At 42.2% G+C, this 26,049-nt stretch overlaps 1 protein-coding gene across 1 annotated transcript in view; it reads left to right on the top strand.

Annotated features, from left to right (window-relative positions):
• The first annotated feature begins 3,495 nt into the window (after positions 1–3,495).
• The window catches only part of LOC122563724 (CUB and sushi domain-containing protein 2), a 616,258-nt gene continuing 593,704 nt past the window's right edge, over positions 3,496–26,049 (top strand). The window contains exon 1 of the mRNA XM_087976898.1: positions 3,496–3,603. Coding sequence (XP_087833024.1) covers positions 3,501–3,603 — 103 coding nt within the window. The 5' untranslated portion in view covers positions 3,496–3,500. The remainder of the gene's footprint in view (positions 3,604–26,049) is intronic.

The raw sequence follows: 26,049 nt of genomic DNA, 5'->3' as shown, positions 1-26,049 counted from the left end.
AGCTGCCTGGCACATTTCCTGACATTCGCCTTGAACATGGCAAACAAAAGAAATGTAAAATACCATTTCGTGGGTAAGGTCCTGGAGGACCTTATGGATGGGTTAGTGTTCTAGTCACAATACCAGAGCCTGGCAGCCAGGTCTTAGGTTGTCACCCAGTTCAGTGTTGCCTCAACTGTCTGGATGAATGGACAGCCATGTAGAAAAAAGGTCAATGACCTGCTCAGATCTGCAAGCATAAGTGCCACTATCCTCTCTCCAATATCTCACACTCACTCTTTCTCTTTCTCTCCTAATGTGCACACATTCCATTAGTGCTAATGCTCTACGACTCTCCGTAACACTTGTGACAATTTGGTCACGCACCTGACCCCTCCCAACACGCCAATACTACGAACCCTGCATGCCCTCTGCACAACCTACTAACTGACTCCCCATTTGCTTCAACAGTTACAGCAACAGTACCACTTATTTCCCTCTTCCATGATACCTATCTCTCTCACTCTGTCTCTAACACTGCAGAAAAACTGCTCCCCCATTTGGGTTGCCTGACATTTGGCTCTGAGGAGCTGACTGCCTCCAAGTCTGAGGACTTTGCTGGAATCCCCAGACCTAAGGCTGTCTTGCTTGACTTGACTAAGGACTACTAACAACAATGATAAGCTTCCTGGCTTGGTGTCTGTGCTAACTGCTAAATGTGCTGTGACCCTCGTATCTCTGTCTGAGGTGTAAAACGGGAAAGGCAATGCAAAGCAGGGATGCTCTGTGTACCCTGATAGGTTCAGAGTGACTGAGTGCTGTGACAGCAAAGGAGTAGGCAGAAGATGGTGAGGTTAAATCAAGGGTGTGGTTTTAAAGTGGTAACAGAGACCTAGACCACAAATCATTGCAGTTGTGTTCTGACGACATAAAATATGGGCTTGTATTCTGTGAAATCCATCAGCTGACTTAATAGCTGTGGCCTTCATGGTCAGAAGCTACTTTAAAATGCAACAAAATATTACCTTAAATGAACCACAAGCATTACCTGCCACACACAGTCTGGCCAAGTTTCATAAAAGAGGCATGGATTAAATCAAAGACAGTCCGAGCTGGAAGGAACATTTTCCCCAAGGGAAATGAAAGCAGTCAGTTGGACACCATGGGAAGTTTCCAACCATCTCTCTGATTTGATTTGCACCACGATCAGAATCTTCATGTGTTGGAGATTAAATATTGGCAACAGTTACCAACCTGATTTTCTTGTTGATTAGTTGAGCCAGCTGTGGGACTGAAACTGGAATTCTAAGGGTTTTTGAGATGTTTGGAGTTATCAGGGTTGGCTGTGCTTTAGCTAACCTGCCTATGCAATTGTTTTTCCATTTCGATTTGGTGAAATGAGTGGAGAGTAGAGCATGTTAAATGCATTCTACTCCCTCTCCTTTAGCCAGTTAAACTATACACCCAGTAATAGCTACAAGTATTCCAATGTATGACTCAAAGATGTGCTCATAAAAAGATATTCCAGGCTTTGGAAAGGGGACTTTCTTATAATCGTCTTCACCTTTTGATTCTCCTGGTTTGTCAGAGGGTGATTGCAAATTGATGTCACTCACTAGTGATTCTGGGCAGTTCAATGTTAGAAATTCAATTCCCTGAGGATTGTAATTGGGCCTGCCATAAATCATTCCACTTCAGATGTCTGACAGCCAGCAAAAAAGAGAGATCTTTATTTATTTTGTCTGAAGTCAGTCACAGAGATGAAATGATGATGATCTGAGTTATTTGTCCTGGCTTTTTAATCATTATTTTGCCTTGGTCTTATACTTTGCTTGACACAATGAGCATGAAATATGGAACAATTAAACTGTAATCCAGAGTGAAGGCAATAAGGGTTGAAATGTTTCAGTCTTTCTTGCAAACCTTCCATGGAATTTCGCGAAGAGTGTGTTGTATCATAATAGGGAATGTTTTCTACCAAGTATAATTGGGCAACTACTCCAGCAGGTGAAAATGTGTTGCTGGAGAAGCGCAGCAGGTCAGGCAGCATCCAGGGAACAGGAGAATCGACGTTTCGGGCATAAGCCCTTCTTCAAGAATCTGCGGGATAAGTCGGTAAGGTGATTCCTGAAGAAGGGCTTATGCCCGAAACGTCGATTCTCCTGTTCCCTGGATGCTGCCTGACCTGCTGCGCTTCTCCAGCAACACATTTTCAGCTCTGATCTCCAGCATCTGCAGACCTCACTTTCTCCTCAACTACTCCAGCAAGCAAGTGTGACATTAACAGGAGAGATATAGCTATGAAAGACTTGAGTTAACACCATCCTTTTGATTAACAAGACAATCAAAAATGTTTCAGTATCAAAAAGTGTGGCGCTGGACCCTGATTTTCAGCATCTGCAGTCCTCACTTTCTCCAAAAATGTTTCAATGCCTCAGTTAGCAGCACTTTTGTCTCTGAATCAGGGGGTTTAGCGTGCATGTCCTACTCCAGATAGTTGATCACCCAAATCTGGAAAATTCTAGTCCACACTTGGAGATGCTGTCTTTCAGATGAAGCATTAAAGCAAGTCCCTGTCTACCGAAGGAGAGGTATCCCTATCTTCTTGACCCTTCGATAAAGATGTGTAAATTAAATGTGTTTGTCATTGCTTTACTACTGCTTATGACACATCATTCAAAAGCTGTTGTATTTTCTACATGGGAACAACTATTACATTCACAAGTACTTAATTGGCTCTAAATTGTTTTGGGATGAAGTAAAGATATAAAAGCCAATGCAAGTCTTTGTTTTCTTTTTGAAATGTCCCCACCACCTTGGAGATCCTAAAGTTATGTTCTCCAATGATTAACAATGGCCATGCTGATCCTTCTGTGAAAAATTATTTTGCCCTATTTATATCTGTCCTTATTTTCAACTGCAAGGATAACTCATGGTTTGGGAACTGATCAAATTGTTGATCAGCCTTGAAATTATTATTAATATCTCTAAAAGAATTACTTTTAAAACAAAGACAAATTGTTTGGAGGACAGCTAAAATGAAAACCCTTGTGTTTAGAGAAGAACTGCACGGAGAAAGGTTTTTTCACACATTATTAATCATTTCATTCTTGCCAACTGTTCTTTATGTTCTCTGGGCACCTCTCTTTCAGGATTTTCTTCCATCTTGAATGCACCTTTTGAGAGCAAGGGAAAAAACTGCTCTGATTCCTTTATGATGTATGAAAGCTCTTTTGCACAATGCATATTCAATGAATGTTAACAAAATAAGGCAAATTGTGTTTTATAAGTGTTATCTTTAATAGTGGAGAAAATAGTTTAGTTGTTCAAAAACTTCTTTATTTGACTCGATGTGGCCATCTGTAGTGAGATTTCTTTTGTGATGTGAAGATAATGTAATATTTTCCAGCCTTTGAATGCCAGATGGTTGCAAGAAGCATCTGTCCCCATTGAAGCAAAGGCACATGCATCTCCCTTGAGCTTCATTGAATGTCATGACCTTTTCTTGCAGGTTTACTGGAATGAATCTACCTTCTCCTGTCATCAGCAGTAAAAACTGGCTGCGGCTTCATTTTACGTCTGATAGTAATCACAAGCAAAAAGGCTTTAGCGCTCATTATCAAGGTAAGAACTTTTCATGTGTGAGCAAATATGGTGCTTTTCTTTTATGTTAAACATAGTTTGAAACTATAAAATTAAACACACACTTGAATCACTAATGTCCTTCAGGAAGTTCCCTTCTTAAAGTGGGCAGCACAGTGGCACAGTGGTTAGCACTGCTGCCTCACAGCAGCTGACACCCGGGTTCAACTCCTGCCTCAGGCAACTCTCTGTGTGGAGTTTGCACATTCTCCCTGTGTCTGCGTGGGTTTCCTCCGGGTGCTCTGGTTTCCTCCCACAATCCAAAAATGTGCAGGTTAGGTGAATTGGCTATGCCAAATTGCCCATAATGTTAGGTGAAGTTGTAAATATAGGGGAATGGGTCTGGGTGGGTTGCGCTTCGGCAGGTTGGTGTGGACTTGTTGGGCCTAAGGGCCTGTTTGCACACTGTAAGTAATCTAATCTAATCTAGTGTTTATGATCTGAGCACAAAATGATATTGGAAACATAAAAGAATAAATATAAATAACTGTGCAAAGTTAAAAAAATTCAATTAGCGGTGTTTCACTCGCATGAAATTTTATTCAAGCTTCTTCACATGAAAGAGCAAATTGATGCCTACTTTAATGCTGCTTATTTACACATTGTAATACCTGGAGGTGCAGTGCATCTAGTGTCAAATGAGGAATGTCCACATAATGACAGTGTACAGACAGTGACATTTTAAAATTTTATCAAATGTATCTCTACTCCTAAAGTTCACCACTTCTGTGCTATTATGTGGTCCCAAAAATCAAAAACTGAGTGAAGGTGTGAGATGGCGCAGTGGTCGATTTTATCTTATTGAAAACCTAAAGAGGCCCAATTTGTCTTAAAACCTCTTCCTCTTATTGGTTACGTTCTTATATAATCCTGCTCTTCTACATTCAATTTTTATATTTTCATTGGCTACTTGAATTTAATCCTCAGTTTTTTAATAAGATTTCTATATAGAGGGTATTCGCTTGTGTACCTTTAAACAGACAAATGTTTTAGGGGCTTAAAATGTTTCTATTTATCAGTCAGAGTTTCTTATTGATATATTATCTGCTGAAACATTCAATTAGATTCCTCTAATATTAGTCAACATGCAAATCAGATGAAAAAATGCCATGGAAATACAGGTCTTTGGAGTCTGGTATAGTATGCTTTATGTAAACAACACTCGGGGGTACTCTCATCCCTCCCAGATGAGTCGTGCAAACCTAATGAGTTGGGGAAATGAGATTGTGACATTGTTCTCTATAGAGAATAACATATTTACTTGATTATGTTTTCTGATTTAAGGTATTGATGAAATAAGCATTTCACAGTTTGAAATACTGAGGAATTGATGTTAATTCACACAAATATCATGAAGTCACTTGCACACGATGAAAATTAGGTGCAGAGTACTATATTATAGTTTTCAAACTTTGGCACAAGCTTGTTCGATTCAATTGGTATTTCAGCCAATTATAGTTCAAAGAGTACTGAAAGCATATCTTAAAATTAAGAAATGAGCCTAACAGGTCTGTATTAATATCCTGTGCAGTGTAATGTTCTTGAAATTTGGCTTCCTCCAGCTGGTTGGAATGTTCTCTGTGGTGTTGTTTCTTCCATTGTGCTCTGTCAAAATGCAAAAGCAATTATTAATGCAGATGTACCTGGAATCTACCACATGAAGCAACAATTGAAAAATCTCTGGTTAATAGGTCCAACAAATTGACTTAATGACTTAACAGCTTTTTTCAATGTGAATATTTAACTGGCACCTTCTTTAACAGAGGTCACACGCCTGGATTTGCCAGTTGGGTAATGAATTTGTGAAAGTCTAATGAGAAACAACCAAAACCAACCACATTAATTTTCAATGTGTTAATGTTAAGCTTGATGCAATGTTGATGATTTGTAATTAGATATAATAACAAAAGCCTTCTTACTTTTGAAGAGCATGTATGCTGATCACAGAGGAGCATTATAACATTTTATACTTCATCAGCTAGTTCTTTGCCTGGGTGCAGTCGGTGCTTCAGTGTACAAAAGACCAGAATTAGCTTTTATTGGAGAAAACCCTGTTTTCCTCTACATTACTAATCCTGAGTGATTTTACTCTAGCTTATATGCTAATCATGAATGTATATGTACACCTACTCTGGCTGATGAAGGGTTCTTCATTTTAAAAGGGGATTAACATTGGATTGCCACCTGTGCATTGATTTTTATCTGGTGGTTTGGGGTTTGGAAACTTATTAAAAATGTACTAGGTTGGAAAGTTCATGAACAAAATGGAAAGCCTGAGAGGAGTCTGTTGTCACATCTTCAAATGTTACTATTAAATACAGCATCGTAACCTAGATGTTTTTTTAGTGCAGTGATTCATCTGTCCTTTAAAGGTAAGGGCCTATATATGAACGGACCTCTGCATGCACACTCACTATACACTCAAGTGTGGCTCACGAACTACATTGTAAACGCTAAATGTCATGATCATGGTAGCGCTTTAATCATCACCTGCTCATCAGGGACTGATGAGCTCTGTGAGCAGAATTTTATTGGGATCTGGGCAACACAGGCTATGGTGAGATTTGTGGCAGAATTGGATGAGAAGTCTGATGAGGCCTACCTTGGTCTGGATGTATCACTACCTGGTATGGCAACTGTACCATTCAAGATCGGAGATAGTTACAGAGAGTGATGAACTCGGCCCGGACAATCACAAAGGCCAAGCTCCCATCTACAGAATCCATCTGCAAGGCCCACTGTCAAGGAAAGGCTGCCAGCATTCTTCAAGACCCATCCCATTCTGGCAATGTTTTTCTACAACCTCTACCACTGGGGAGAAAGTACAGAAGCCTGAACACACACACCAACCCGTTTTGAAACAGTTCTTATCCTACTGTTGTTAGAATACTGAATGGACTCACAAACTCTTAACATTCGCCTGTACCTGTGGTTTTGTTTACCTATTATTTACTATCGATGCTACTTAACTCTGTGATCTGTCTGTATTGCTCACAAGACAAAGCTTTTCACTGTGCCACTGTGTGGTGGTAACTTGCTAATTAAGGGGAATCTTTAGCTTGTTAAATATCTTATTAATGCCACAACTCAGCTCATTAATACTCAACTTCCTATCTTACCAAATGCACCCAAACAAGCTCAATATCAACAAATCTTGACGTGGAAATCAGAAGAGGATACCTAATGACTTCAGCTCATCATTGGACGTGAGGTGCTTCCCCCTTGCTCAGCATCTCAGGGAATGATCCATGGAGACCAGCCACATGCACCCCTTGTCCAGGGACATTGGCATCAGGTATTTGCTGACCCTTCATGTCTATCATGGCATCATGTCTGATCTACTTAATGGTGCTTAGGAAGACTTGTATCACAGCACACACCAACATTGATTGCTGAAAGGCTGAAGCAGAGAGACTGTGCATGCAGGGACAGGCAGGATGGGTAATAAATGAGACACATTTGGTAAGAAGTGATTTTTTAAAAAAAAATTCTTGGCAAGAATCCCTCCAAAAAAAATCTCAACACAGCTTGCCCTTTGCCAGATAATAATCACTCCATGGGTTAATTTATCACTTACAGTAGAATTCACAACAAACCAACCAATTTCGGTGAGCAGAGTTTGCAGACCCACAGTAAACCAACTTCACAGCAGAGTCACATCATTGGAGACACGCAACCCAAAGAATCCTTAAAGCTACACTGGTGTAAAACGACAAAAATACCATGTGAAGGTGGATCAGATATCCTGCAGAAAGTTATGTCAGCGTTTCTTGAGTTTTAACTTTGAACAGTGGTTTATATTCTATGGTTAGCTCTTTGGGTTACTGGGAGTAATGGATAGAATGTCATGGGAGTAATTTTCCCCAGGACCACCTGTAAATTAACCCCATGACCAGCTGGGAAGAAATTAGCCACTGAGTGATGACACATGACCAGGAGAAGGTGTCTCCAAACTGCACACGAATGGAATACATTTGCTAATTTAAATTCCATCTTCCAGATAAAAACATTGATTGCTGTGGCCAGTGTGAAAATGAAAATAAACAAGGCTTTTAAATGAAAATTAGTCTTATGGTTGTGATTTGTGGTGGAAAGTTAGAGTGGACGAGAGGACTCTGGGATCATGTGAGAAACAAAGCTGCTCTTTATATAGACTCATAAGACTCATAAGAGTCCAACTGATCCACGCCGACCAGATATCTCAACCCAATCTACTCAAGCCTGCCAGCACCCAGCCCATATCCCTCCAACCCTTCTTATTCATATACCCATCCAGATGCCTTTTAAATATTGTAATTGTACTACACCACTTCCTCTGGCAGCCTATTCTACACATGCACCACCCTCTGCCTGAAAAGGTTGCCCCTTAGGTGTCCTTTATATCTTTCTCCTCTCACCCTAAACCTTCTGGACTCCCCAACCTCAGGGAAAAGACCTTGTCTCTTTACACAAGACTTTGTCTATTTACCCTGTCCATGCCCCTCATGATTTTATAAACCTCTATAAGGTCATCCCTCAGCCTCTGATGCTCCAGGGAAACAGCCCTAGCCCTTTCAACCTCTCCCTATAGCTCAAATCCTCCAACCCTGGCAATGTCCTTGTCTAGCTTTTCTGAATCTTTTCAAGTTTCAGAACATCCTTCTGATAGGAAGGAGACCAGAATTGCAAACAATATTCAAAACGTGGTCTATCCAATGTCCTTTACACCTGCAACATGACCTCACAACTCCTGTACTCAATACTCTGGCCAATAAAGGAAAGCAGATCAAATGCCTCCTTCACTATCCTATCTACCTTTGACTCCACTTTCAAGGACCTATGAACCTGCACTCCAAGGTCTCTTTGTTTAGGAACACTCCCTAGGACCTTACCATTAAGTGTATAAGTCCTGCTAAGATTTGTTTTCCCAAAATGCAGCACCTCGCATTTATCTGAATTAAACTCCATCTGCCACTCCTCAGTCCATTGGATCATCTTTAGATTAGATTAGATTACTTACAGTGTGGAAACAGGCCCTTCGGCCCAACAAGCCCACACCGACCCGCCGAAGCGTAACCCACCCATTCCCGTACATTTACCCCTTTACCTAACACTACGGGCAATTAAGCATGGCCAATTCACCTGATGTGCACATCTTTGGACTGTGGGAGGAAACCAGAGCACCTGGAGGAAACCCACGCAGACACGGGGAGAATGTGCAAACTCCACACAGTCAGTCGCCTGAGTCGGGAATTGAACCCGGGTCTCTGGCGCTGTGAGGCAGCAGTGCTAACCACTGTGCCACCGTGCCGCCCACGATTACAATGGGATCTGATCAAGATCCCGTTGTAATCTTCACTGTCCACTACACCTCCAATTTTGGTGTCATCCACAAACTTACTAACTATACCTCTTAAGCTCACATCCAAATAATTTATATAAATGACGAAAAGTAATGGACCTAGCACTGATCCTGTGGCGCTCCACTGGTCACAGGCCTCCAATTTGAAAAACAACTCTCCATCATCACCCTCTGTCTTCCACTGTCAAGCCAGTTCTGTATCCAAATGGCTAGTTCTCCCTATATTCCATGTGTTCGAACCTTGCTAACCAGACTCTGATGGGGAACCTTACTGAAGTCCATATAGATCATGTCCACCACTCTGCCCTCAACAATCCTCTTTGTTATTTCTTCAAACAACTCAATCAAGTTTGTGAGATGTGATTTCCCATGCACAAAGTCATGTTGACATTGCTTAATCAGTCCTTGCCTTTCCAAATGCATGTACATCCTGTCCGTCAAGATTTCCTCCAATAACTTGCCCACCACTGACATCAGGTTCACTGGTCTATAGTTCCCTGGTTTGTCCCTGCCACCTTTCTTAAATAGTGGCACCACGTTAGCTAAGCTCTAGTCTTCCAGCACCTCACCTGTGACTATCAATGATACAAATATCTCAGCAAGAGGCGCAGCAATCACTTCTCTAGCTTCACACAAAGTTTTAGGGTACACCTGATCAGGTCCTGGAGATTTATCCACCTTTAGCATTTCAAGACATTCAGCATTTCCTCCTCTGTAATATGGACATTTTGCAAGATGTCACCATCCAGTCTGGATCTTCCATATCCTTTTTCACAGTAAATACTGATGCAAAATACTCATTTAGTATCTCCCCACCTTGCTGATCTTTGAGGGGCCCTATTCTTTCCCCAGTTACCCTTTTGTCCTTAGTGTATTTGTAAAAACCCTTTGGATTCTCCTTAATTCTATTTGCCAAAATTATCTCATGTCCCCTTTTTGCCCTCCTCATTTCCCTCTTAAGTATACTGCTACTGCCTTTATACTCTTCAAAGGATTCACTCAATCTATCTTGTCTATACCTGACATATGCTTCCTTCTTTTTCTTAACCAAACCCTCAATTTCTTTAGTCATCCAGCATTCCCTATACCTACCAGCCTTTCCTTTCACCCTAACAAGAGTATGCTGTCTCGAGACTCTTGTTATCTCATTTCTGAAGGCTTCCCATTTTCCAGCCATCCCTTTCCCTGCGAACATCTGCCCCCAGTCAGCTTTTGAAAGTTCTTGCCTAATACCATCAAAATTGGCCTTTCTCCAATTTAGAAATTCAACTTTTAGATCTGGTCTATCTTTCTCCATCAGTATTCTAAAACTAATGGAAATATGGTCGCTGGCCCCAAAGTGCCCCCCCACTGACACCTCAGTCAACTGCTCTGCCTTATTTCCCAAGAGGAGGTCAAGTTTTCCACATTTTTTTAGTAGGTACATCCACATACTGAATCATAAAATTTTCTTGTACGTGCTTAACAAATTCCTCTCCATCTAAGCCGTTAACACAATGGCAGTCCCAGTCTATGTTTGCAAAGTTAAAATCCACTACCATAACCACCCTATTATTCTTACAGAAAACTGAGATCTTCATACAAATTTGTTTGTCAATTTCCCTCTGACTATTAGGGGGTCTGTAATACAACCCAATAAGGTGATCATCCCTTTCTTATTAGTCAGTTCCACCCAAATAACTTTCCTGGATGTTCTTCCAGGAATATCCTCCCTCAATAAAGCTGTAATGCTATCCCTTATCAAAAATGCCACTCCCCCTCCTCTCTTGCCTCCCTTTCTATCCTTCTTGTAACATTTGTATCCTGGAACATTAAGCTGCCAGTCCAGTTCACCGCTGAGCCATATTTCTGTAATTGCTATGATATGTCAGTCCCATGTTATGAACCATGCCGTGAGTTCACCTGCCTTCCCTGTTAGGCCCCTTGCATTGAAATAAATGCAGTTTAATTTATTTGGTTTTAAAGTTTAAGTTAAGTTGCTCTTTATGCTTGGCAGACATCTTTTCTATATTTCTTAATCAATTTGAGATTTTGTTTGATGATATGTACACAAGAGTAGGTTATTCAGCGCCTCTGGCTTGTTCAGACAAATTACATCATTGTAGTATGGACATCCGCTTCATGTATCTGCTGCAGTTTCATATCCCTTGATTCTTTGCCCAACATGAAGTCTCAATAATGTTCTTTATAATTTATTAATTTTATAAATTAATACAGCATCTGCAAACCTTTGTTGAGAATTGTCCAGATTTTCATTACTTTTCAAATGAAGCATGCACTCTCTAATTTTACTGTTGACTGATCCAGCTCTCATTTAATGATCAATTTAAGATTGTCCCCTTGTGATTTTGGATTTTGGTGTTTGGTTTCTCTGAAAAACACCATAAGATTTAGTTGCAAGAATTTGCCATAAAGGGTGGCAGATGGTGGAACTTGAATTCAATAAAGATTTGGAATTTAGAGTCTCATGATGATCATGAAACCACCTCCTCTAGGGAAAACGCTCTGCTGACCTTACCTGGTCTGGCCTACATGTGACTCCACCGGCCTTACCTGGTCTGGCCTACATGTGACTCCACCAGCCTTACCTGGTCTGGCCTACATGTGACTCCACCGGCCTTACCTGGTCTGGCCTACATGTGACTCCACCAGCCTTACCTGGTCTGGCCTACATGTCACTCCACTGGCCTTACCTGGTCTGGCCTACATATGACTCCACCGGCCTTACCTGGTCTGGTCTGGCCTACATGTGACTCCACCAGCCTTACCTGGTCTGGCCTACATGTGACTCCAACAGCCTTACCCGGTCTGGCCTACATGTGACTCCACTGGCCTTACCTGGTCTGGCCTACATGAGACTCCACCAGCCTTACCTGGTCTGGCCTACATGTGACTCCACCAGCCTTACCTGGTCTGGCCTACATGTGACTCCACCAGCCTTACCCGGTCTGGCCTACATGTGACTCCACCGGCCTTACCCAGTCTGGCCTACATGTGACTCCACCGGCCTTACCCGGTCTGGCCTACATGTGACTCCACCAGCCTTACCTGGTCTGGCTTACATGTGACTCCACCGGCCTTACGCGGTCTGGCCTACATGTGACTCCACCGGCCTTACCTGGTCTGGCCTACATGTGACTCCACTGGCCATACCTGGTCTGGCCTACATGTGACTCCACTGGCCTTACCTGGTCTGCCCTACATGTGACTCCACCGGCCTTACCTGGTCTGGCCTACATGTGACTCCACCGGCCTTACCTGGTCTGGTCTGGCCTACATGTGACTCCACCAGCCTTACCTGTCTGGCCTACATGTGACTCCACCAGCCTTACCTGGTCTGGTCTGGCCTACATGTGACTCCACCAGCCTTACCTGGTCTGGCCTACATGTGACTCCACCGGCCTTACCTGTCTGGCCTACATGTGACTCCACCGGCCTTACCTGGTCTGGTCTGGCCTACATGTGACTCCACCAGCCTTACCTGGTCTGGCCTACATGTGACTCCACCGGTCTTACCTGGTCTGGCCTACATGTGATTCCACCGGCCTTACCTGTCTGGCCTACATGTGACTCCACCAGCCTTACCTGGTCTGGTCTGGCCTACAGGTGACTCCACCAGCCTTACCTGTCTGGCCTACATGTGACTCCACAGGCCTTACCCGGTCTGGCCTACATGTGACTCCACAGGCCTTACCCGGTCTGGCCTACATGTGACTCCACCAGCCTTACCTGGTCTGGCCTACATGTGACTCCACCGGCCTTACCCGGCCTGGCCTACATGTGACTCCACAGGCCTTACCTGGTCTGGCCTACATGTGACTCCACCAGCCTTACCCGGTCTGGCCTACATGTGACTCCACCAGCCTTACCTGGTCTGGCTTACATGTGACTCCACCGGCCTTACGCGGTCTGGCCTACATGTGACTCCACCGGCCTTACCTGGTCTGGCCTACATGTGACTCCACTGGCCTTACCTGGTCTGGCCTACATGTGACTCCACTGGCCTTACCTGGTCTGCCCTACATGTGACTCCACCGGCCTTACCTGGTCTGGCCTACAAGTGACTCCACCGGCCTTACCTGGTCTGGTCTGGCCTACATGTGACTCCACCAGCCTTACCTGTCTGGCCTACATGTGACTCCACCAGCCTTACCTGGTCTGGTCTGGCTTACATGTGACTCCACCAGCCTTACCTGGTCTGGCCTACATGTGACTCCACCGGCCTTACCTGTCTGGCCTACATGTGACTCCACCGGCCTTACCTGGTCTGGTCTGGCCTACATGTGACTCCACCAGCCTTACCTGGTCTGGCCTACATGTGACTCCACCGGCCTTACCTGGTCTGGCCTACATGTGATTCCACCGGCCTTACCTGTCTGGCCTACATGTGACTCCACCAGCCTTACCTGGTCTGGTCTGGCCTACATGTGACTCCACCAGCCTTACCTGTCTGGCCTACATGTGACTCCACAGGCCTTACCCGGTCTGGCCTACATGGGACTCCACAGGCCTTACCTGGTCTGGCCTACATGTGACTCCACCGGCCTTACCTGTCTGGCCTACATGTGGCTCCACCGGCCTTACCTGGTCTGGCCTACATGTGACTCCACCGGCCTTACCCGGTCTGGCCTACATGTGACTCCACAGGCCTTACCTGGTCTGGCCTACATGTGACTCCACAGGCCTTACCCGGTCTGGCCTACATGTGACTCCACTGGCCTTACCTGTTTGGCCTACATGTGACTCCACCGGCCTTATCTGGTCTGGCCTACATGTGACTCCAAACCTCTCGCAAATGGTTGACTCTTCACTGCTGTCTGGGCAATTAGAGATGGGCAATAAATGCTGGCCAGGCCAGGAATGCCTAACTCTCATGAATTTTAAAAAAATCTAACCTATTGAGTCTGCCTGTTTAATGAGATCACAGCTGATCTGATAACCCTCAACTCCACAGATTCAGTACCCTCTATGAGAAGAAATTCCTCTCCACTTGTATTTTAAATGGGTGACCCCGTACTCTGAGATTATGCCCTCTGGTCCAAGACTTTGCCACAAGGGGAAACTAACTTTCAACTTCCAAGTCCCTGAAGAATCTTGTGTGTTCAATAAGGTCTCCTTTCATTCTTGCCAACTTCAATATGTACAGACCCAAACTCTCTCATACAACAGTCCCTCCATTGGATCAGCCGAGTTAATCTTCTCTGAACTGCATCCAATGCTTGCAATGCTTTCTTTAGATATGATGTGGAGATGCCATTGTCTAACCTGAGATATCACCTCTTGTATTTTGATAAAACCTTTAACTAGCTAGGGACAAAAACTTGAAAGGAATCTGGATTTTGCATTTTAATTAGCAATCTGCCTCCTCATTAATTAAAGGATTCAACAAGGGCAGCTTATTTTCAAGTTTTTAACTTTTTTGCTTCTCAATACTGTGTCTTATACTTCCTTATCATACCATGCCTGAGGAAGGAGCAGAGCTCTGAAAGCTTGCAATTCCAGATAAAGCTGTTGGACTATAACCTTGTGTTGTTTGAGTTTTGACCTTCCTTAGATAAGGAGACCATAACTGTTCATTGTACTCCAGCGAGCAGTGGTCTGTTTGTGCTGTTTAAGTTGAGCATCTTCTGTAGTTTCAGCATTTAAAATACACCCTACTAAATCAATTTAAAATTTTTAAACATTCCAGTGGTCATCCTTCAGTGCCTCACTTTTAGGCAGTTTGTCCTCACAAATCAGTCTTTTAATTTCTCAGATTCTGGTGAACCTGAGCTGTATTTGTTGCCGATGTGTCTTCCCGGGTTTTGGTGGCCAAAGCTAAATGCGATATTTTGCTTATGTTTTGTAGCTGTTGTCTTTATAGAAACATGCTGGGTATACTTCTTGCTCTGGTGAACAGTTCATATAAAACAGGCCTGACTGCCAAAATTGAAAGTGTCTCTTGCCAATGTGTCAGGGGACAGCAGAGCAGAGACTGCACATCCATCTGTAACCAGAAAGAAAATCATCCATCATGACTCAGAAGTATTCGCCTTGAAAATTAGGTCGAAGAAGCTGACAAAAACAGCGCTTAACATAGATATTAAAATGAAAACTACAGTAGGACATGAACCTGTGATAATTCATGGTGCAGGCACATTAAGCAATCCATCATTTTTTATTGCAAGGGGGAACCGAAAGTACACAAAAGTGTAGTTCCACGGCAGCCGTGAATTTAGAAATTATTCAACGCGCTGTGAGTTCTGAAGGTACAAGATTTATTTCCAAACAGTGTCTGTCAGGGGATATGCACCTCTGCAAGAAAAATCGAGCAATTGGACATTGTTTTGGGAGTAACTTTCAGCAGTTATTTAACCTCGAAGAATGACAGATATTTGAAGTATAAAAATAAGTGTAACTTTATTTTAGCGGAGATGTCAGCCCTTTGAGAAATGTGTTCACGTCTCCATTAAGATAATGGACAGGGAAAGTCATATGAATCCGTTATGAATGGACCTATTATTATTGTCAAGATTAATGTCCCGCCCACATTGTTGTGTTGACTCTGCTCTATAAGAATTATTTTATTTTACTGGAGATGAAGAACATTGCACACCATGATCATTTGTTTAAAAAATTGCAATCCACACAAATGTGAACTGCAGGAAAAGGTGGATTTTCTGCTAACTTGTAAAATTGAGATGGGAAGAAGTTCATTCACAGAATACCAGTCATAACCCTCTTGAAACTCTTCCATCCTGCAATTTCTCCCTCTGTATCTTCATTTTTCTGATATTGATCATCACAAGTCATTTTTAAATTTCTTCAAGGACCTTGCAATCAAGGGAATAGTTCAGGCCTTCTCCCATTTTTATTGCACAAGGACAGTTTTTCAGAAAGATTGTGCATTTTAAGACATTTTTCTTGATTAAAGAGTCTGTTTCGAGCTGAACTGATAATGATTGTGAAAACGCTGAATGGGCAAAACATGGAAATAGAGAGAATATACTTCCAATTCCCAATCAGGAACAAAGTTCCATAAATAGATGAAACCATTATCGAACAGGGGTATGTGGAGATATTTCTCAGCCAAACTGGTTTGAAAGTGGAACTGGTTGCAAAGAACTCATTAGGGTATATAGATTTGATGTCTTCAGGAACAAAGTACACAAAAGGAAAAAGAAAAAAACACGCAGGACTGAGAAAATGTTAATAATTGGGAGGAGAGACATGCCTTTTTGTTTGGCAGTTGACTTATTCAACGACTACTTTTATGTCCACTTGCATATGCAGGGTAATAGCCTGCGTGGCCACAGTCATTGTCTGGTCCCCAACTGTATGTTTAAAATCTATCCTATTGACTCAATTTCTGTCTCCACAAATGTCACCTGATTTGCTGTGTGCATTCAGCACTTTCAGTTTTTATTTTATCCTAGTATATCCTGTTGAGGTTGTGCAAGACATTGGTGAGGCCTCCTCTGAAATGCTGTGTACAGTTTTGCTCACCCAGTTGTTGGAAAGATATTATTAATTTACAGAGGGTCGAAAAGAAATTTACCAGGATGTCGCTGGGTATCGAAGGTTTGAGATATAAAGAAAAGCTGGATAGGATAGGACATTTTTCACTGGAGCGTAGGAGGTTGAGAGATGACCTTACAGAGGTTTATAAAATGATGTGAGATATAGATACGGTTGATGGTAGATTTTTTTTTTCTCTGGTTTCGGGGATTTTAAGATTGGGGGCACATTTTTAGAGTGAGAGCAGAGAGATTTAAAAAAGACATGAGGGACAAATATTTTACAGAGAGGGTGGTTCATGAGTGGAATGATCTTTCTGAGAAAGTGATGGATGTGGGCACAGTTGCAACATTTAAAAGACATTTGGATAAATATATAAATAAGAAAGCTCAGGAGAGATATGGGCCAGGAGCAGGCAGGTGGGGCTAGTTTAGTTGGGATTATGTTCGGCGTGGACTAGTTGGACTGAAGGGTCTGTTTCAGTGCTCAATGACTCTATGACTCCAAGTAATCTCTTTTCATAAGTTAAGCTGTGATGAAGTAGATTCTAGTTTTAATATCATTTGAGGACTCATTCAAAAGATTGTGAAATTTAGTTGATTTGAATTACTGAAGAATGCCTGGACGTAGTTTTTTTTTTAAAATGAAGTTACTGAAAGGAAACTTGAAATTTGTTTTTTAAGAAAACATTGACTGGAAAATCAATTAAGCGAAATAAACAGCCAGACCCTTAAAGACTATAGGACTGCTTTACAAGTAAGTCACATATTTGGGTTTCTGGCTGTCTGGATATTTTCCTTTGGCTATTGTTTGGCAAAGGAAGTTGAAGGAGAAAGTGAGGTCTGCAGATGCTGGAGATCAAAGTTGAAACTTTATTGCTGGAACAGCACAGCAGGTCAGGCAGCATCCAGGGAACAGGAGATTCGACGTTTCGGGCACAGGCCCTTCTTCAGGAAGTTGAAGTACAACCCACTAAGGCAGGAGTCATTCAAATCATCCTCTCCCACCTATTTTGGAGAAACCTCTTTGTGAATCTCCAGTGAAATGTGAAAAAAAACTGATGCAGCAATTCTTCTGCTAAATTTCTGAAAGATTTCCTCTTGACATCTCCTGAACTGCTTCTGAAAACATCCCAGTGACAACATGTGATTAGTGAAAACAGGCTACATGCAGCAGGATGCCAGACCAAAAGCCATCTGGAGCATTTCATGTCTTAATCTTTTCACTTCAAGAAATATCACATTATTTGGCAAAATATTTTGTTGTTTAAATTGATCTCTGCCGAGAAATTTCCTTTACTTTTGCATTAACCAGTGTGTGCAATGTATGTTTGTTTGTTTATTTAAAAGACGTAATATGTATGCTATCGTATTTCAAATTGCATTATTCAATGTTACTTCTATGTTGAGTAAATCTTGTTTTATCATAAATTATTAATTTTGTTGTTTATTAATGAAAGTGGAGGATGGATTTATTTTTATTTTCTAAAGGTGGTACTGAAACCTTATATAATTAGCCATACAGGTAAATGGGTCAAAAACTGAAACATATATTGTGAACAGTGAAATTGTGGAATTAGTTTTTGATTAAATTTGTTGGTCTCATTTGAATGATTAATGCATATAGATTTTGCCCCTCCAAGGCTCTTTTGACCTCCCTGTTTCTAGCTTTTTCCCTCATTTAGAAAATATACTTTACTATCCTTTTTAGGCTTTACAATGGATGCTCTACATTAAAATTCTCCTGACACCCCAAAGTCTATTCACCATCAACAAAGCACAAGTCGGGAGTGTGATGGAATAATCCCCACACTTGCCTGGATAGGTGCAGCTCCAACAACACTCAAGAAATTTGGTACCATCCAGGACAAAGCTACCCACTTGGTTGACACGACATCAACTAACATTCAATCCCTCTACCACCAGTGTTCACTAACAGTAGTGTATACTATCTACAAGATACATGGCAGAAATTCACCAAAAATCCTTAGAGAGCACCTTCCAAACCCACAATCACTTCCAGCGAGAAGGACAAAGGCAGTAGGTACAAGGAAACACCACCACCTGCAAGTTCCCCTCCAAGGCACTCACCATCCTGCCTTGGAAATATACCTCCGTTCCTTCACAGTCATTGGGTCAAAATCCTGCAATTCCCTCCCTACCAGCATTGTGTGTTAATCCACAGCAAGTGGACTGCAGCGATTCAAGAAGGTAGCTTCCCACCACCTTCTCAAGGGCAAATAGGGATGGGTTATCAATGCTGGCCAGCCAGCAGCGCCCAAGTCCCACAAATGAATAAACTTTTTTTTAAAAATGTTGCCACAGTTCTGCCATTTACGTAATCTATCAATGTTCCTTTGTGATTTTGTGTTTCCATCCATATTGCTCATAATGTCACCTTTTTTTGTGTCATTCGTACATTTTGATATGTGACTTTCAATCCTATTACTTATATTGTTAATATATCCATTGAATGACTGCAGCCTCAATCTTTCAGAGTGGACAATACTTCTCACATCCTTTCAATTATAGTGCTCTGTCCACTTAACTGTCCCCACTGTGTGGCACCACCACCATGTGAAATGGGACATACTTTGTAGAGATCGAGAAATGCAAAGCTGGGCATCCCTGAAGCACTATGGGCCATTAGCAGCAGCAGAATCTAAACATTGGACCTTGACATTCAAAGACACTACCATATCTGAAACCCCCATAATGAACATCCTCGGGGCTACCTTTGACTGGAAACTGAGATGAACTATCCATACAAACACTGTAGCTACAAGAACAGATCAGAGTCTTGAAATTTTGCAGCCAGCGATTCAACTCCTGTCTCCCTAATTCCACTTTCTTTCAGGCACCAGTCTCAAATGATGGAAGATTTTTGATTTTCCTGAATGAGAGCAACTCCTAAAAGAAGCTTGCACCATCCAAGACAAGACAACCCAATTCATTTTCACCCCATTCACCACCTTCAACGTTCACTCTCTCCACCACAAATACACAGTGGTTGCAGTGTATATCATCTACTGGATGCATTTCAGTAACTCACCACTGATCCTTTGACAGCATTTCCAAACTTGTAACCTCTACCACCTGAAGGAGGATATCAAATACATGGGAAACTGCCTCTTCCCCTCCAAGTCACACATCGTCCTGATTTGGAACTATATCACTGTTCCTTATTGTTGCTGAGTTAAAATCCTGGAACTCCCTTACTATCAGTACTGTGGGTCCCTACACTCAAGCACTGTAGCAATTTAAGATGACAGCTCATTACAACTGGCACGGTGGCTCAGTGGTTAGCACTGCCGCCTCATAGCACGAGAGACCCAGGTTCAACCCCAGCCTCGGACAACTGTCTGTGTGGAGTTTGCACATTCTTCCCCTGTCTCTTTGGGTTCCCTCCGGGTGCTCCGGTTTCCTCCCACAGTCCAACGATGCGCAGGTTAGGTGAATTGGCCATGCCTAATTGTCCATAGCGTTCAGGAGTATGTAGGTTAGATTGGTCAGGGGTAAACGTAGAGAAATGAGTCTGGAGGGTTGATGTGGATTTGTTGGGCCAAAGGGCCTGTTTCCACAGTGTAGAGATTCTAACCTTCTTCAGGACAGTTAGGGCTGGTACATAAATATTGACCCAGCCATTGAAATGCATAAACCCACAAAAAGCTTATTTCCTTACAAGGTCAATACCTTTTCTTCAGTTCTATGAAGTTCAACTTCATCTAACAGTCTTTTTTCTGGGAAATTATCAAGTAGATACTTAACAATTAGTATCCACAACATTCCCTGTCCACTACTGAATACCTCCTTTTTCACTCTTTGTTTTCTTTTCTGCTATAACCTTTAATATGGCACTATATCCAATGCTGTCAAATGCTTACAGCTGTGCAACTGAAGAAGTAGCACGATTTCTAACTACTGAATGGGTCTGCCTTCAAGCTGTCGCATGTCAATCTCTAAAATTTAAACAAAAAACCGAAAAGTTCTGAAGGTTTTCCAGCGCTGGAGAAGGGTCACTGGACCTGAAACATTAGCTAAACAGTCAGGGCAGGCAGGGACAAGGTAGGACTAATAAATTAAACTGCATTTATTTCAATGCAAGGGGCCTAACAGGGAAGGCAGATGAACTCATGGCATGGTACGTAACATGGGACTGACATCTCATAGCAATTACAGAAGCATGGCTCAGGGTGAACTGAACTGGCAGCTTAATGTTCCAGGATACATATGCTACAGGAAGGATAGAAAGGGAGGCAAGAGAGGAGGGACTGTGGCGTTTTTGATAAGGGATAGCATTACAGCTGTGCTGAGGGAAGATATTCCTGGAAATACATCCAGGGAAGTTATTTGGGTGGAACTGAGAAATACAACAGGGATGATCACCTTATTGGGATTGTATTATAGACCCCCTAATAGTCAGAGGGAAATTGAGAAACAAACTTGTAAGGAGATTTCAGCTATCTGTAAGAATATATGGTGGTTACGGTAGGGGATTTTAACATTCCAAACATAGACTGGGACTGCCATAGTGGATAGGGTTTAGATAGAGAGGAATTTGTTAAGTGCATACAAGGAAATGTTCTGATTCAGTATGTGGATGTACCTACTAGAGAAGGTGCAAAACTTGACCAACTCTTGGGAAATAAGGCAGGGCAGGTGTCTGAGGTGTCAGTGGGGGAGCACTTTGGGCCAGCGACCATAATTCTATTAGATTTAAAATAGTGATGGAAAAGGATAGACCAGATCTAACAGTTGAAGTTCTAAATTGGAGAAAGGCCAATTTTGATAGTATTAGGCAAGAACTTTGAAAAGCTGATTAGGGGTACATGTTCGCAGGTAAAGGGACGGCTTGAAAATGGGAAGCCTTCAGAAATGAGATAATGAGAACCCAGAGAAAGTATATTCCTGTTTGGGTGAAAGGAAAGGCTGGTAGGTATAGGGAATGCTGGATGACTAAAGAAATTGAGGGTTTGGTTAAGGAAAAGAAGGAAGCATATGTCAGGTATAGACAGGATAGATCGAGTGAATCCTTAGAAGAATATAAAGAAAATAGGAGTATACTTAAGAGGGAAATGAGGAGGACATGAGATAGCTTTGGAAAATAGAATTAAGGACAATTCAAAGGGTTTTTACAAATACATTAAGGACAAAAGGGTAACTGGGGAGAGAATAGGGCTCCTCAAAGATCAGCAAGGCAGCCTCTGTGTGGAGCCTCAGAAAATGGGGGAGATACTAAATGAGTATTTTGCATCTGTATTTACTGTGGAAAAGGAAATTGAAGATATAGAATATAGGGAAGTAGATTAGAATACTTACAGTGTGGAAACAGGCCCTTCGGCCCAACAAGTCCACACCGACCCGCCAAAGCGCAACCCACCCAGACCCATTCCTCTACATTTACCCCTTCAACTAACACTATGGGTAATAGGGACATCTTGCAAAATGTCCAGATTAAGAGGAGGAAGTGCTGGATGTGTTGAAATGGGTAAAGTTGGATAAATCCCCAGGACCTGATCAGGTGTACCCTAGAACTCTGTGGAAAGCTAGAGAAGTGATTTCTGGGCCACTTGATGAGATATTTGTGCTGAGATATTTGTGCCGGAAGACTGAAGGTTGGCTAACGTGGTGCCACTGTTTAAGAAGGGTGGTAAGGACAAGCCAGGGAATTATAGACCAGTGATCCTGACGTTGGTGGTGGGCAAGTTGTTGGAGGGAATCCTGAGGGACAAGATGTCCATGTGTTTTGAAAGGCAAGGACTGATTAGGGATAGTCAACATGGCTTGTGTGTGGGAAATCATGTCTCACAAACTTGATTGAGTTTTTTGAAGAAGTAACAAAGAGGATTAATGAGGGCAGAGTGGCAGATGTGATCTATATGAACTTCAGTAAGGCGTTCGACAAGGTTCCCCATGGGAGACTGGTTAAAAAGGTTAGATCTCATGGAATACAGGGAGAACTAGCCATTTTGATACAGAACTGGCTCAAAGGTAGAAGGTGGTGGTGGAGGGTTGTTTTTCAGACTGGAAACCTGTGCCAGTGGAGTGCCACAAGGATCGGTGCTGGTTCCGCTACTTTTTGACATCTATATAAATGATTTGGATAAAGGCATAAGATGTACAGTTAGTAAGTTTGCAGATGACACCAGAATTGGAGGTGTAGTGGACAGCGAAGGAGGTTACCTCAGATTACAACGGGATCTTGACCAGGTGGGCCAATGGGCTGAGAAGTGGCAGATGGAGTTTAACTCAGATAAATGCAAGGTGCTGCATTTTGGGAAAGCAAATCGTAGCAGGACTTATACACTTAATGGTAAGGTCCTAGGGAGTGTTGCTGAACAAAGAGACCTTGGAGTGCAGTTTCATAGCTCCTTGAAAGTGGAGTTGCAGGTAGATAGGATAGTGAAGAAGGCGCTTGGTATGTTTTCTTTTATTGGTCAGTGTATTGAGTACAGGAGTTGGGAGGTCATTGTGCGGCTGTACAGGACATTGGTTAGGCTATTGTTGGAATATTGCGTGCAATCCTTCCTATCGGAAAGATGTTGTGAAGCTTGAAAGGGTTCAGAGGAGATTTTAAAGGATGTTGCCAGGGTTGGAGGATTTTGTCTATGGGGAGAGGCTTCACAGGCTGTGGGTGTTTTCCCTGGAGCGTCGGAGGCTCCAGGGACATTTACAAAATTATGAGGGGCATGGATACGGTAAATAGACAAAGTCTTTTCCCTCAGGTCGGGGAGTCCAGATCTAGAGGGCATAGGTTTAGGATAAGAGGGGAAAGATATAAAAGAGACCTACGGGCCAACTTCTTCACGCAGAGGGTGGTACATGAATAGAATGAGCTGCCAGAGTAAGTGTTGGTGGCTGGTCCAATTACAACATTTAAGAGGCATTTGGATCGGTATATGAATAGGAAGGGTTTGGAGGGACATGGGCCGGGTGCTGGCAGGCGAGACGAGCTTGGGTTGGGATATCTGGTTGACGTGGACAGGGGTTGGACCGAAGGGTCTATTTCTTTGCTGTATACATCTCTATGACTCTGAATTCTGCCAGTTTATCCCGCAACTTCTGTTTTTGTTTCGAAAATGTGAAATTAATTGTTTCAAAACTGACCAACCTGAAAGTTTTCAAAGGAGAAATTGTTGCTGAGAATGGCTGAGGAATGAATCTTCAAATCTGTAACCTTGACAAAAATATTCTATTTACTACAGCTGGTACTGTTCAGAAGAAAATTTAAAGAATAGCTTGATATCTAAGATAATTTTGTAGTTGAACTGAGAAAGTGATCATTCCTATTTCATCAAAATGTAAAATTATTGAGAAATGATTCAAGTGGTTTCAATGTTTGTTTTGCTTTAATTTTGATTTGATTATGTACTTACTAATATTCCCCATTAACTGATTGGTGTTGCTCACTGGTATCATGAGTGGTTTTATTATAGATTATTACCAACATTATCAGCAATTTATAAGTTCCTTGATTTTGTGAGGCTGATGGAAATGCTGCAGAAAATTTATGGGCTAAATAAGCAGTGGTGAGACTAATTTTGGTTTGGTCTGTTAAGTCTCACAGCTGCTTTAAAATGGGTGGAAATTGAAAGCTTCGTAAATGGTAACATCCCTATCCCTGCACCAGGCGGCATGAGTTCAAGATTAGAGTAGTGCTCAAAACATCAAATCTCCTGCTCCTCGGATGCTGCCTGACCTGCTGTGCCGTTTTTTAGCTCTGCTCTAACCTTGACTCTAATCTCCAGCATCTGCTGTATCCACTTCTGCCCAGCATGAATTCAAGTCCCCCTGCACCAGAGGTGTGTAATAACATCTTTGAACAGGTTGATTAGAAAAATAGGTGAAGGCAAAAATTCTGTGGATACTGAAAATCAGAAACAAACACAGAGATTGTTGGAGAAACCCAGCTGGTATGGCAGCTTCTGTGGAGAGAGTAGCAGAGTTAACATTTGAAGTTCAATATGACTCCTCTTCACAACTCTAAGTGCCTGCCTTAACTTAGCAATCCTGCCATTCCACTACCACTTCATTCAGCCACCAGTTCCATTGAATGTAAGACTGCAAGAACAGCTAACAACTCAGCAGTGGTGATCTAAAATGATGGGTACTATTGGAGTAGCTACATCTCCAAATAGTTGAAATGTTGTCTGACTGATGTGACATAGGGGCAAGCAGTCAACTTTGCTCGTATGCCAGGACCCAAGATCGCGGCTCAGGCAGGCTGTGGAAAGTAGTGCCTGAAGCTGTAGACTGATATAATTAATCAGAACATCAAATATCCTTGGAGGAAATGGCAGGATTTGAAAATACAAACTTTAAAAATTCCAATAACAAGTAGAATGCACAAACCCATTGACAAATATCTGATCTGTTGAATTTAGTCTCAGCAAGAATATGACAAAACAGTGATAGGACTTACACAATGAATGATAGGGCCATGGTAGTGTTGTAGAACAGTGGCATCTAGGGGTTCAGGTACATAATACTTTGAAGTTTGCCTCACATATGGACAGGTGGTTAAGAAGATGTTTAGCATGTTTGCTTTCAGTGCTCTGTCCTTTGAGTAGTGAAGTTGAGAAGTCATGTTGCAGTTGCACAGGACATTGGTGAGGCCTCTTCTGGAGTATTTTGTCCAGTTCTGGCTATCCAGTTATAGGAAGGATATTCTCAAGCTGAAGGGGGTTCAGAGGAGATTTACCATGGTGTTGCCAGACATGGAAGGTTTGAGTTATGGCGAGATAGGCTGGGACTTTTTTTCACTGGAGTGTAGGAGATTGAGAGGTGACCTTTTAGAAGTTTATAAACTCATGAGAGGTATAGATACGGTAATAGTGTCTTTTCCCAAATGGAGCTTCAAGGCTAAGGGGCATATATTTAAGGTGAGAGGAGAGAGATTTGAAAAAGATGTGAGGAACAACTGTTTTACAGAAAGGGTGGTTGACATGTGGAATGAACTTCCTGAGGAAGTAGTGGATGTCACACAGTTACAATGTTTAAAAGACATTTGGATAGGTATATGAATAGGAAAGGTTTGGAGAGGTACGGGCCAGGAGCAGGCAGGACTGGTTAGACCGAAGGGTCTATTCCTGTTCTGTATAACTCTGTGACAAATTCTAAATTGAGAATGGCTGGACTCAAAATTCAAGGAACACCTGCTACAAATACAAAAATTGTTTTAATTTAGATCTCTCCATAACGTTACTATTCTTCAACTTCGTGCAAGAATCTTATGCCAGTCTGGAAGTTCTGGTTTAGCAGCATTCCCCATATTGTGAGAGAATTTCTATTTTATTGCATTAAAATCCATCTCCTCACTCAGTTGAAGGGAAATGTGAAATTTAAGGAAAGGCAGCAGCATATGGAGCCGGAAGTCTTGGGCTTTGGCCTTTGGAAAAGTGATATCTCCAGTTCTTTTTTGTAGGGACTTCCAGTGGTATGGTTGGGATGTTTAATTGGAAACAAATGTATCCAAAAATCACCAGGCTGTCCCATCTCCTCGATGTGTTACACTGAGATATTCTCTTTCTATTGCTTCTCAGGTTTGCTTTTGTTCTTGGTACATATTGTCACAGGGGTACATGACTAAAA

The sequence above is a fragment of the Chiloscyllium plagiosum genome, unplaced genomic scaffold, assembly GCF_037043375.1.
Source record: "Chiloscyllium plagiosum isolate Xiang-an unplaced genomic scaffold, Cpla_swu_hap1 HiC_scaffold_30, whole genome shotgun sequence".
Taxonomy (NCBI): domain Eukaryota; kingdom Metazoa; phylum Chordata; class Chondrichthyes; order Orectolobiformes; family Hemiscylliidae; genus Chiloscyllium; species Chiloscyllium plagiosum.
The sequence above is the reverse complement of the archived record's forward strand: the minus strand, read 5'-3'. Positions and strand labels throughout refer to the sequence as shown.